A 14,004-nucleotide genomic window follows, 5' to 3' on the forward strand; every position below is an offset into this window, starting at 1 on the left:
CCAATCCATCACAGCCTCCACCTTAGTTGGGTCTACGGCTATTCCCTTCTTACTCACCACATGGCCCAAAAACTTCACCTCACTCTTCCAAAACTCACACTTAGACAGTTTTGCATAAAGTTTCTTCTTCTTTAGAATCTGCAACACGGTCCTCAAGTGTTCCGCATGCTCTTCTTCAGTCTTGGAATAAATCAGTATGTCATCAATGAAGACAACAACGAATTTATCCAGAAACGGACGGAAGACTCTATTCATGTAATCCATGAATACCGCAGGAACGTTCGTCAACCCAAAAGATATTACAGTGTACTCGTAATGACCATAACGAGTCCTGAAAGCGGTCTTAGGGATATCCTCACCCCTCACCCTTATCTGGTGATAACCGGATCACAAATCAATCTTGGAGAAAACTCCAGCTCCTTGTAACTGATCCATGAGATCATCAATTCTTGGCAATGGGTACTTATTCTTTATTGTAACCTTGTTCAACTGCCTGTAATCCACACAGAGCCGCATACTCCCATCTTTCTTCTTCACCAGTAACACTGGAGCACCCCACGGAGAGACACTTGGTCGTATGAAATTATTTCCCAACAAATCCTCTAACTGAGACTTTAGCTCGTTCATCTCTAACGGTGACATCCTATAAGGAGCACTTGAGATTGGTCCCGCCCTGGGCACCAATTCAATAGCAAACTCAACCTCTCGATTAGGTGGAAACTCATCAATATCATCGGGAAACACTTCCAGAAACTCACACACAACCGGAATCTGTTCCAACCTTTGATCATCTCCCGAAACGCCCGCGGTTAACAACATGATACCCTGACATTCGATTCCAGAACAGTTCACCATCATCGAGTTCAAGTAATAATTATTCACCACGACCGGCCCTTCTGTATCTTCCGGCATAAAGTACACCGACTTTGTAGAACAATCAAGCAGGACATGGTTCTTAGATAACCAATCCAATCCCAAGATAAGATCAAGACCGATCATCGGTAAGCAAATTAAATTATGGACAAAATCACGCTGCTTGAACCTAAACGAAACTTTCGGGCATCCTAGCCTAGTTACCATAGCTTCATGGGTAGCATTATACACTCTTAGATCATAACCTAAGGTTACAATCTTCAAGCCTAACTCATGGGCTTTCTCAAACGCAATGAATGAATGTGATGCTCCCGAATCAAATAAAGCATTTAAAGTTTGACCAGCCATTTCACAGTTACCTCGAATAAGTGTCTCGGATCCCTCAGCTCCTACAGCTGAAGTGGTGAACACCCGACCAGTCTGTTGTGCTTTCCCAGTACCTTGTTTCTGCTTTTCCGGGCAGCTTGCGATCTTATGCCCTGCTTTTCCACAATTGTAGCACAAACCCCATCCGGCCTTGCATGGTGCTCCCGGATGGTGACTCCCACACCTAGTACAAGCTTGATCATTCTGAGGCTGCTTCCCAAACTTCCTTCCTTGGGAGTTGTTGTTGTTGGGCCTCCTGAAAGAGCTTCCCCTCTTGAAAGACGGACCTCTAGGTGCAAAGCTCTTCCCTCGGTTCTGTGGGAATGAACCTTTGTGACTCCCTTTCTCAGCGGTTGCCCTTTTTACACACTCCTCAGCAACCCTACACTTGTTCACTAATTCGGAGAAAGTCCTAATCTCCATTGGTCCCACTGAACTGAAGATATCACTTCGGAGTCCTCCTTCATACTTAACACACTTCCATTCCTCATATTCCACCGGAGTCCCTTGGCACATACGAGAGAACCTGAACAGCTCCTCAAACTTGTCAGTATACTCTGATATGGACATAGTACCCTGCTTCAGCTGTAACAATTCAAGTTCCTTAGCCGTCCTAGCAGAAGTCGGAAAGTACTTCTTATAGAACTCTTCTTGAAAAACATTCCAGGTGATATAGTCATCACCCTGCTGCAGAAGATGTCGGATACCTTGCCACCAATGCGACGCTTCACCGGTGAGCATATAGGTGGCAAACTCGACACGCTGTCCTTCAGGTATCACTTGTGCTTGCAGTGCTCGCTCTATAGCCTGAAACCATGTATCAGCCTCAGTCGGACTAGTAGTTCCCTTGAACTTAGGCGGATTAACCTTCAAAAAGTTTGCCAGAGTCATCGGGCCTTGAACTCCACCTCCATCATTACCATGGTTGTTCATCTGTTAACCAAGAGCCTCAGCAGTGGCTTGCATAGCAGCAGCCATGTTCTCCAACGCAGCCATAAAGTTCACCGGGTCATTAGGGTTATTCTCCGGTGCACGAGCATTCGTACGACCTCTCACACTACCTCTACCGCATCCACGAGGCGCCATCTGGTTCCTATACACACCCAACAATCGATATTAAGTTGATCAGTCTCAATATCGGAAGTCTAGTGCTTCAAAGTCCCAAATGCATGCTCATGAACGTTTATGCCAATTATATCAAGCAGATATACTAATAGCACATAACACACACACAGAGAATGCACAGAAGCATAGTCAGTCCATCCCTCAGGCTCTACAGGAACGAACTGCTCTGATACCATAATGTAACACCCTACCATACAGAGTCTTATGCTTAAGTCATAATTCAGAGATGGCAAGGTATTACGACCTCTAAAATAAAAATTTAGTACGTATAGTAGAATGAAGGATTGATTATAACTAGGAGCCTTTGTAAAAAAAGGGGTAAACAAAAACCGCAACTCAAAAGTGCATCACTCCGATCGATAACGTAACGAACAAGGATAACCAACGCGAGATTATATATATACAAAGGAGTGTCAAAAACAGGAATATCAAGACTCAAGATCCGGCTGCGAAGATAACCGGTCCGAGCATAGCAATATATACATATGATAAAATAATGAAAACCCCAAAGAAAACCCAAAGGGACACAAATACATGAAACCTATTCTCCAAAATCTCCCATAAGAGGAGTCATCACAGTTTGTATTATTTAATGGAGATAAAAGTATCTAAGCAAAACACATAAACCAAAACATAGTCCCGAGAACAAATGATCTTCGCAAATCTAGAAGTCTCTAGCATGCCTCAGCGGGAAACCTCACGTCCTGCATCTGAAAACCACAAAATCCGCATGGGTGAGAACCAGAGGTCCCCAGCATGGTAACAGCTTCCACATATATAATACATAATAATAGAGGAAAGCCAAAGGCAATCCTAGAACTTCCTCCAGATAATATCAAAGCTTATAAACAAGCTAAACCATATAAGGGCATCTGACTAAAGATTCTTCAGTCTAACTAATACTTCCCTTTCCAAATCCTTCAAACCTCCCAACCACCAGCAGGAGTATATTATAGCAAACACAGCTATATCAGACAAAGGATATACAAATAGGAGCAGTTAAGACATTTAGACAATTAGCAAGTAATATGCAGTCAAATAGGCAATCTCAAACAATTCACATAGTATGCATATGATGAATGCCTGTCCCTAGTGGCCGATGATATCATCTTGTCGGTTATAGAGCCAACCCGACAAGTCCTGGTCGCTAACCATTGGACTGTCCCTCTGTCGCGCATCCCCAACTCGAGTTATACTCGTTATAAACTTGATCATAAACATGATCCATATCCATCACCCTCACTGGTGAATATTTCGGGGGCGAGCTCATCCGGGTCTTTCACAGTGCCCGGCCACACTTGTGACATAGGGTCAACAGAGTCTCGAGCCTCCACCTGGAGCACGTGGTGGCTAGCCACTGCTACTACCCAGGGAAACTCGTATCTCTGATAGTGGAAGTGCAAATCTCAATTATCAATAATTCAGCATAAACATGCATGAATTCTCATTCATGGATCAACATCCATATCAGCCATCCGGCTCACGATTCAGTCCAGAACCAGCCAATATTCATAGCATACACAGCTATTCCGGCTCACGGTTAAATCCATAACCAGCCAATATTCATAGCATACACAGCTATTCCGGCTCACGGTTAAATCCATAACCAGCCATTTCATTAACAATTATAGCCTTTCGGCTCATGGCATAACAAGCACTTCCACCACCATCCTCCGCATCTCACATAATCATCTTGATCCTCATTGATCATTCATTTTTCCCTTGCTTCACTCGCAAGTTACCTCATTCACTAGCCCCTTTTTAATAGCTAGGCATGTCATAATGATTTAAGACATAAACGGTGAGATCGGAGGCTTAGAAGTATGAGATTTGGCTTTTAAAACTCAAAAATCAACTTTGGGATGAAAACAGGGCCACGCGTACGCGCACTCCACGCGCACGCGTGGATGGCCTCAAAAACTCATCGACGCGCAAGCGTCATGCACGCTAACGCGTGGATTCAAAATTTGCCAATCGACGCGTACGCGTCAACCACGCGTACGCGCGGGTGTTCTCGTGCCCCAGGCACAACACTGGCACAGTTCTGGCATAACTCTCTGGAAAATGGCTGGGCATTGGGTGCAGCACAATCGGCGCGCCCGCGCACATCACGCGCACGCGTGGATGGCGCTTTCTGGAAGATCGGCGCGTACGCGCCAAGTGCGCCCACGCGCAAGGGGTCATTCTGCTAAATATTTTCTAAGTTAAAAGCTGCAGAATTCACAGATTTAAACCCCAATCTTCCAACGGACATAACTTCCTCATTTTAAATCGTTTTTCACCCGTTCTTCGAACGGCATGGACATCCCGGATCCAATTTCATTTTTAAACAGATTTGGTACAAAACGGAGATCCGTAGTCCAAGTTATGTCCCGTCAAAGTATGCCCAAAAACCATATTTTCACACAAAACCACAATATGCCATTTTCAAAACAAACCATTTTCAACTCTTTTCAAAGTCAATCAAAACATGCCAATTTCATCTCTTTTCTTTGAAATCAATCAAAAGGTGTCAAATTCAACATCAAGCCTCCTCAACTCACACATTGACACATTACCACAATTTACCAAAATCACTATCTCATCATTTTAGCCCACTTCACCCAAGTGGCTCAAACTCAAACATATTGACATATCATATACTATTCCTCATGCCAATTTTCAACAACATCAATTCCAATAAATCATCATTGTACATAATCAATATCATACTCACCATTAACATGGTTCAACCCACAATTCAACCATAACCAATCATCAAGCATATATCACAACATGCATACTTCTCATACATCATACCATTAAGGCATCAATACTCATCATCACATATATGACCACATCATATATCTCAATCATTTAACAACATCAACCATTCAATGCCTATCTTAGGGCCTCTAGCCTAAGTATTTCCTACCACATTACATATTAGATACGGGAAACCGAAACCATACCTTAGCCGAATTTCCCAAGCTCCACCGGAGCACTTCCAAACCACTTATCCACAAGCTCTCAAGGCCTCAACACCTCCAAGAACAGATTTTTCACCGCCAAACCCTTTCCAAGCTTTTCAAAGTCACCAATCAAGCTCCAATATCCACACATACACAACCTAAGCCACAACCATCATACCCATACACAACATCTCAAAACCCAAACATCATAGAACAACAAAATACACTAGGGTTGAGAATCTTACCACACCCAAGGTCCAAGGAGACAAGATTAACCTTCTCCTTCAAGAGAATTGGGTCCTATAACATCAAAGAACCCAAAATCTCAACATTTTACCCATGAAACTCGAAAATAAGGGCTGGAATTTCGAACAGAAACTTGTGGCTTACCTCAAGATTAATTGTATGAGTTTTGTAGAGCTCTCCGCGGTGAACGCGTGGCCGCAAACGGAGCGGCAATCGGAGCTCTAGATCAAAAGTTATGGTGGTTTGAAGATCAAGTGAGAGAAAGAAGTTGAGAGAGTGTTCTTCCTTCCCTTCTCTCTAAGTTCAGCGTGTTTTAGTGTGTAATGAGGAGAGAGAGTGCTGAAAACTAGGGTTTTGGTTAAGTTATGTTGGGTCAAGGGCCCGCTTTGGGTCCGGTTGGCCCGGTTTGGCCCGTTCGGTCCAATCTTGGTCCGAATTCCATAAATTTGGTACCAAAATTCTCGTCTCAGTCTCCTCTATCACATTTAGCCATAAAAATCACATTTTAGGCTTTCTAGAATAAATTCTCATTTATGGGTTAATTAGCCGTTAATTAACCGGGTTTTACAATCAACACCTGTAGATAGTTCTTCTACTTTAATGAATCACGAAGAAAGTAAGATACAACCTTCAAAAGTTTAAAGAGTTGTATCTGATGAGTTTGACCTTTATTCTTTGGAACGATATCCTGAAAATGGCTTCAAATTTGGCAATATCACCCAAATCAGAGAGATGAGGTTAGACGAATTTATCTTAAATGGGTCCATATCAAAAATATTTTGACAACTATCTTTTATCTGACTCCCCAAAATTTCGTTCCCAAAATTTCGTTTCAAATTCCGCCACTGCTCAAGATCATTTAGGATTGAAATGACCAATTACTCTTGGCTTTTTAAATATTTTAGAATGAGATACTAGGACCATGTTGGATTGAATTATTGGAACGACAATATTAAAACATGACAAAATAAAAAAATCAATGCAACTCTGTTAACCAAGAGGCCACAAAATAACATAAAACACCTATCGGCCCCGTAAAGTCCAGCGGCAAAAAATGTAAAATACACCCTAATCTAATTTGTTTGTGATAATCCCATCCAAAAAAAAATCTATTTGTGATTATCTATGATGTACGGACACGGGACACAATACAACACGGGACACGCTGATACGCGAATTTTAAAATCTTATATGATACGGGACACACATATATATAAAATATAAAATATTTTTTTAGATAAATTATAATGATATTTTGATATTTTATTGATATTAAAATATAAATTAAAATTTTTAATTATTTTAATGTCTTATTTTAATTATATCAAGTATTTAAAATATTTTTTGTTTTAATAAATAATAATATATATTATATCTAAATTTGTTTTAAAAATATATGTTAAGAATAAGACTAGACACACAGATATGTGATGATATTTAGGTGTGTTCAGACGTGTTTAAAGAAAAAATTTTTATTTTTTATTAAAACACGCGTGTCAGACGAGTGTCGATGAATGTCGTATCCAAAATGTGTCCGATACAGAAACATAATAACTCAGCGAAATATCCATTCGTATGTTATTATTGATTAACAACATAATTTTCTTTACATCATATGAACACTTCTAAAACGGTACTACAAATATCAGACATCTGATTACAACAGCATTATTCTCAGAATTTATCCCACACGTGTCTCACAACGAGATGGTTCTTTGTACTGTAAATTCAAGCTATTCAAAAAAAGAGAAACAATAATTAGCTAGAAAGAACAAAATAACATTTTTGAAGAAAAGTAAATATTTTAAAGGATCGGAGTGATGAGAAGAAAATACACACTATTAAATTTTATTAGGATTTTTGTCTTTTTTTTTATTTTTATTTCTAACGTCAATCTAATTACATAGGAAGAGTGCAAGAAAAATCAAAATAACAATGATAAAGAATTTAAAACGAAAGAAATTCAAATTAAATAGGAGGTGCATATATAAGAAAATTAAGAGATATACAAATTTAAAAAAAAAATAGTAAATTAGAGAACGATTATTATGAGAAGAAAAATTTTCTTTCTAAATTTTATTAGAATTTATGTTACTTCTTTCTTAATTTTAATCTATGATCAATTTAAACTATGCATATGAAGATATTAAGTGAAAAAAAAAAAAAAAAAGAAGATGATGTTCAAATTGAAAACGATAGAGAATATTGAAACAAAAAGACAACCATAAAACAAAACTATAAGAAACCAACGCTCTCCGTTGATTTCATATTGTGTAGCCTAATTTTTTTATGTATTAACTTGTCTTGTTTGAATAAAAAGACCATTTTAACTATGGATTTAATAGTGTTTAAGATTGATGTTTCATGTAAACTTGTGGTGAATGATTTAAAGGATAGCAAGAGTTATTAAGCCTGACGATCTTTTTAAGATATTTTAAAATAATCATTGGTCAATATTGGTCCAACATTGTATTATAATCAATTAGTCAATTACAATGGTTAGTCGCTTCTGATTTTGATTAAGGACAATTCTATGGTGTGATTTGAGGGAGACATCCACATGTATGAATATTAGATGTTTGGCTCTTGTCAGGTATGGTCCAATATTTTCAGGTTGAAGGCTGTTAGCGCTAGTGCCTTTTAGAATGGGTGGGTGTGATGTAACACTAATAACCTTGGTAATGAAACATGCTTAATAGAAGAGTGGGATTGAATATTTTGGGTTAATGGGCCTAACGGATGTGCAGTGAAGTTATGAATGATATAGAAATTGTTTTTTTTTTTTTTTTTTTTTTTCTAGGAAGTACGGGTTGGTTATATGAATTATTTTGTTGGGTACTTTTTTTACTCTTTTGGTAGTAGGCATAGTTATGGCCAACAACAACAATAATAATAATATATTTCATGCATCGGACCTTAACTCGACCATAAAAGATTAATAAATCTATTGCAATTCGACTCGAAAGCAGTCCGGAATAAATCGGATTGACCTGATAAAAATTATTATATAATATATACAATTTTTTGTAAATTTTATTTACTAAAATAATAAAATTTTATTTATAAAAATTAAATCTAATAAATGTTATATCATATTTATTCTAAAATAAATTATTCTAAAGCAAAAATAATATTATATAATAAAATTATTAATTAAAATATAAAAATATAATATGACATTATTAATTCATTTTAAAATATATATTTTTATTATAAAAAATAGTTTTTAGCTGAACGAGCCATATGACTCGAAGCATAACACTACTCGAAAATAACATCAGAAAAAAATAACATACTCAAATCCGACAAAATATGTCTTGGTCCGGATCGAATTGCGAACCGAACTAGATCTTGAACATGTCTAATGTTAGTAAGAAACTTGATGATTTTGCAAGCAGTTTATGATTGGTAATTTTAATTTCATTGAAAACACCAAAATTATATTGTTGTTAATGTTGTTATTATAACTAGTGCGATTATTGTCGTAATAAATATTTATCTGATTATGACCATAAATTATTTAATAATAGCCTAAGAGTATTTATTTAAAGGGTTTAGCTAATACATGTCCTAAAATCACATGATAAGCTTAAATATTTTTATTTAATAAATATAAAATAAGGTATTAAATTAGAAACTTATCACCTTCTTAACAAGACAAAACTCACAGATCAAAAATAGTCAACTCATCAACAACAAGTCTTTAATAGATATAGATGCAAGATATACAAACAAAATTAATTTAAACATTATATATCTCTTTCAAGATCTAACTCGCCTAAAATAAATTTACCAATCCATAATATACAGTATAGTTATGATTGATTATTTTAGGATTTTTTTTAATGAAATGTCATTAAAGATATCTAGTAATATATATATATATATATATATATATATATATATATATTAAATTAGAAACTAACATAGCATGTAAATAATAAAAGATTCTCTACTACAATAATCATTTCATAAATATTTGACTACAAAAGTGATACTATAGTTTCAAGAGTAGTGATCAAATTTTTAACCACATAATTAATAAAAGAGGTGAATTATTAACATGCTAAAAAAAATTTATCTATGATTATACTAATTAGCAGAGGAAAATGAATCATCAGTGTTAGAAGTTGTACAAAATTTCACTTTGGTTTTAGTTGGAAAAAAATTAAAAGGCTTAGATTTAGGTGGACTTTGCAATAGATCAATGTTTCTTTTAAGCATTTCAATGACCTTACTCATTGGAGGTTGAGGATATTCCCTGAAAAAAGAAGAGGGTATTTTTTTATTTTTTATTTTTTATTAATTGGATTTAACTATGATTAATCATATATAGTTAATAATATATATGTATTGATATTTATACAAAGATTATATTTAATATATTTTTAAAATACATTAAATTTTAATATTTTTTTAGAATTATTTAATATACGTAAGATTCTTCGTCTCTTGTTTTTCTATTATTTTTATCATCTGACTTATCTTATTGTTTATATTAGATTGGACAGTATTTGAAATACTAAGTTAATTTTCTTTTTCTGACTTTATCTTCTCATTGTTAATATCTAATTTACCTACTTCTAAACATTATGATTTGTAGCTACCTGATTAACTTTTTAAATTTTGTTTCTAAACTTACCATAAATACCATTATTGCAGCCTTATCAAAAAGAGATATTTTTGCTGGCAATAATCTTAGAAAACTTATCTTTTTTATATGCCATAATATATAACATTTTCACCCTAGATGCATATCTTTCTAATCTCATATTTAAAGCTTATGAGAATGATTTTATTACATATGGAACAGAATAACACAAAAATAAATTCTGACACATTTTTCTCTTATTAAGGGATGAATTATTTGATAAATTCTTTTGACATTTTTGCAAATAAGTAAAAAATATATATGTTTCCTTCTTTAGCGTACATACGTATCTACAATTCAGAGGATAGAGAAATATATTTAAAAAAATTTCCAAATAACAAAAGAGAAAAGATACACATTTATTAAAATACTATTTATACTCAAATATTACCAAATTTGAAAAATGCATTAGATGTTAACTTTATTAAGTGCTAAATCCACGCATTAAAAGAGTCTCTCTCTCTCTCTCTCTCTATATATATATATATATATATATATATATAATTGGTGAGTCTTGTTTTAAACTTAAGAGTGAGTGAAAACAATCAACAATGCCGCCCAAAAAAGAGATTGATAATCGCACTTATGAAGTCCACTCCATTCGCCGTAAGAGAATCCATCGGGTATATCATCTTATTACAATATTCTGATTGATGTATATAGAAAATCAAATAAGTTATATGAAAATATAAAAAATTAGTTATCATTTAACTATCATTAAGAATATATATTCGATGTTCATAGGAAAAAATTGGCTATATACTGTTGTAAAAAAGTTTAATTATACTTTGAAAAAACAGATTTATTTATTCTTTTATTAAATGTTTGATTATTCTAAAAATTAATTATTTTGTGAAAATATGTAAAATAACATATATTTGTACGTATGAGATTACTGATTAAGGTTTTTTTGCTGACTTTAATTTTGTATTCATTGAATACTTTTTTTTACAAAAAAATAGTCTGTGATTGATTGAAGACTTTGTCACCTTATTAAGAATAATGAATTTGATGAATATGGATACAATTTGGATTCTATAATTTTAATTTATTATATGTTAATATATTATTCTTCATCATTATGGTATATGTTATTGTTATCTATTGGTTTATCATGATCAAATGCTAATCAAAATCTTTGAATATGGGAATGTCATATACAGGGTAAGCCACAGTACATGCTCAAATGGTTAGTGCTCATGATTATTATTATTAATGCTTTTTTCTTCTATTTTATTATACCTATATTGTTATTGTTTATTGCTTTTGAATTTTGATGACTTACATTATCAAATAGATATTTCAATTATGTATGTGGTGAAATATTAATAGGGCAAGATGCAATGATGTATCAAACACTTGGGAGACTCAGGAGAGCCTCCATCATATGCGTGATTACGTGAATGACTTTGATGCTAGGTATGGTGAAAAAAGAATTCAGTATATATATATATATATATATATATATATATATATATATATATATATATATTCCACATATATTTTAAATCACTGTGATTTAAGAAACGTTAATTGAGTAATTATTTAAAGATTTTTAACTATTATTTTTAGGTGAAGATATCTTCGTGTGAATAATCATATTTAATTAAATAATTTTTAAATGAGTTTTTGTGTTCTTGAAGAATAAAATCAAGAATTCGTGAGAATCTCAAGAAGAGAAACAACAGTCACAATACTCCTTCACAGGCATTGTCATCACGTCCTTTTATTGCAAATCCATCTCCCTTTTTTTCTGAGTCAGAAGAGGAGTCAGAAGAGGAGGACGACGACGAAGACGAGGAAGAGGAGAAGGAAGAGAAAGAAGAAAAAACTAAGGATGATAAAGAAGACTCTGATTATAATGCGAATGTTAAAGTCTCCTCTGGTGTTAGACGACCAATTGCAAGGTACTCCTTTCATTCCATCGAGTTTTTATGTGTCATTATTTTAACAATACTATTCACTAGTAAAAGGATATTATGAAATCCTACATGGAATGAATCCACGTGCAATTTTGTTTTCAAATAATATATAGCATAAGTTTTGATATTTTGAGAATTTTATTTCTGCAAATTGGTTATAATAAGTAAATCATATCTATAAGTCTAAAAGTTTATAAGGTATAATTTGTAGTAAATTTATACTCGTGTTAATAACTAAGCAATATCTATGACTAGTCAAAGATCTTTAATTTTTAATTTCTATTGGTAGAAGCTTGATTAATTTAAAATTCTTAGAGGTAGTGATGACTTCAACTAAAATTTGATTTAATTTAACATTGTCTCTCTTGAATCAAAATCGTAGAATTAAGTATTTTGAGCATTTTTTTAATTTGTAAGATAGTTAAATTTTCAAAAGTTTTGTGAAGATATCTGCATTTTGTTCTTGAGTTGGACAATATGTAGCAATAACAAAATAAATGCTCTATCAAAGTAAGATTGTGTACTCTTTATGAAATTAAACTATGTTGCTTCATTGAAAAATCATTAAAATTATACAACATGTATTAAATTTGCCATGATGAGTGTTGATAAGTATGACTAATAATTATTTCTTGGAAACAAAAATGTGAAGAACTTGCAAGAATGTGAAGAACAAGAGTCACGAACCTTCAAGTGTTGATAATCATGTGCGTGTGTCTTCTGAGGAAGAAGATTCTGAGAAAGAAGATTGTAGTGTCAATATTGCCCCTACTCCTCTTCAAACCCCGAATCGTAGACCATCACATGATGATGGCAAGCAAGACGATGCTCAACCAGATCCTGAAGAGCATATTCTTGCCAATCCTCAAATTGTCCTTTTTGCTGATCCAATTTAAGGAGGAGGAGCAGATGTTAGTGTGGATTTAATGCAGGCTTTGAATAATAATTACCAATTCAAACTTATATTATTGGTGATGTTTATTACTTTGTTTTGTTTGACGGGAATAAATTACCGTAGTTGTGGAATGATTTAGTAGTTATTGGTTTGAAATGAATAGTTAAACATTTTATTCCATGTTTTGGACATGGATCAGAGATGATCATAATAACTTGTTTGTATCTTTTATAAATTTCCTTACATATTTAATTTTTGTGCATTACCACTGTTTTTCTTGGTGATTCTTAGATGGAAAAGAAAAAACAAAATATAGAATTTGTGTAGTTTAGTGTTTTTGAGTGATACTTGTTAGAAAAACAAAGTAACAAGACATAATAATCATAGACAAATTAAAAATGCATGCCAAGGCCATTGTGACACAATTACATATATTGTCATTTTATTTTATCTATTTTTTATTTTTTTTAATAGATTGATTGAGTGTCCAGGTAACAAAAAATTGTGTATAGTTGATGTCCACATCTATGTCTATGTCTATGATAAATATGAATACCGTAACAAATATTTTATATTTATTTAGTGAGACACAAAATTTGAAAAAACATTATACAAAATACATGTATCTAATGAATTATCAGAGATTAAACATGAGACATAAAGTTTTACTATAATTTTGTTGCTTTAACTTAGTTGGATTAGTCTAATAGTTAGCTCACTATTCCACTTAAACAAGTGTCAAGGGATAGAATCTCGCATTGTGCATGCAACAACGTATTAGCTAGCGACAAATCTTTAAATAGAATTTCGATCTGCAATAGATTAATCCTTAGTCTGCTGGGTTAGGAGATACCGTGAAAAACCAAAAAATAATTTTATTGTTTCGAAATAAAACAAGCAACAAAAGCTAAACTCATGGTATCACATCACATGACACAATACTTTACAGAGTCTATCACTCTTATATTAAAACAG

General features: G+C 33.8%; 1 protein-coding gene across 1 annotated transcript; it reads left to right on the forward strand.

Annotated features, from left to right (window-relative positions):
- Positions 1-10,763: 10,763 nt before the first annotated feature.
- On the forward strand, positions 10,764-13,030 carry LOC130949063 (NAD-dependent protein deacetylase HST1-like). Its single transcript, XM_057877891.1, has 5 exons — positions 10,764-10,835; positions 11,376-11,401; positions 11,545-11,631; positions 11,856-12,119; positions 12,787-13,030. Exons 1-5 carry the CDS (start codon positions 10,764-10,766, stop codon positions 13,028-13,030), a joined length of 693 nt encoding a protein of 230 aa, XP_057733874.1.
- The last annotated feature ends 974 nt before the right edge of the window (positions 13,031-14,004 follow it).

This window comes from Arachis stenosperma, chromosome 9, assembly GCF_014773155.1.
Source record: "Arachis stenosperma cultivar V10309 chromosome 9, arast.V10309.gnm1.PFL2, whole genome shotgun sequence".
Classification (NCBI taxonomy): Eukaryota; Viridiplantae; Streptophyta; class Magnoliopsida; order Fabales; family Fabaceae; genus Arachis; species Arachis stenosperma.

Coding starts and splice junctions, on each gene's coding strand:
- LOC130949063 (XM_057877891.1), top strand. CDS start 10,764: ATGCCGCCCAAAAAAGAGATTGATAATCGCACTTATGAAGTCCACTCC. Junction 10,836..11,375: donor GCCGTAAGAGAATCCATCGG/GTATATCATCTT, acceptor TGTCATATACAG/GGTAAGCCACAGTACATGCT. Junction 11,632..11,855: donor GTGAATGACTTTGATGCTAG/GTATGGTGAAAA, acceptor GTGTTCTTGAAG/AATAAAATCAAGAATTCGTG.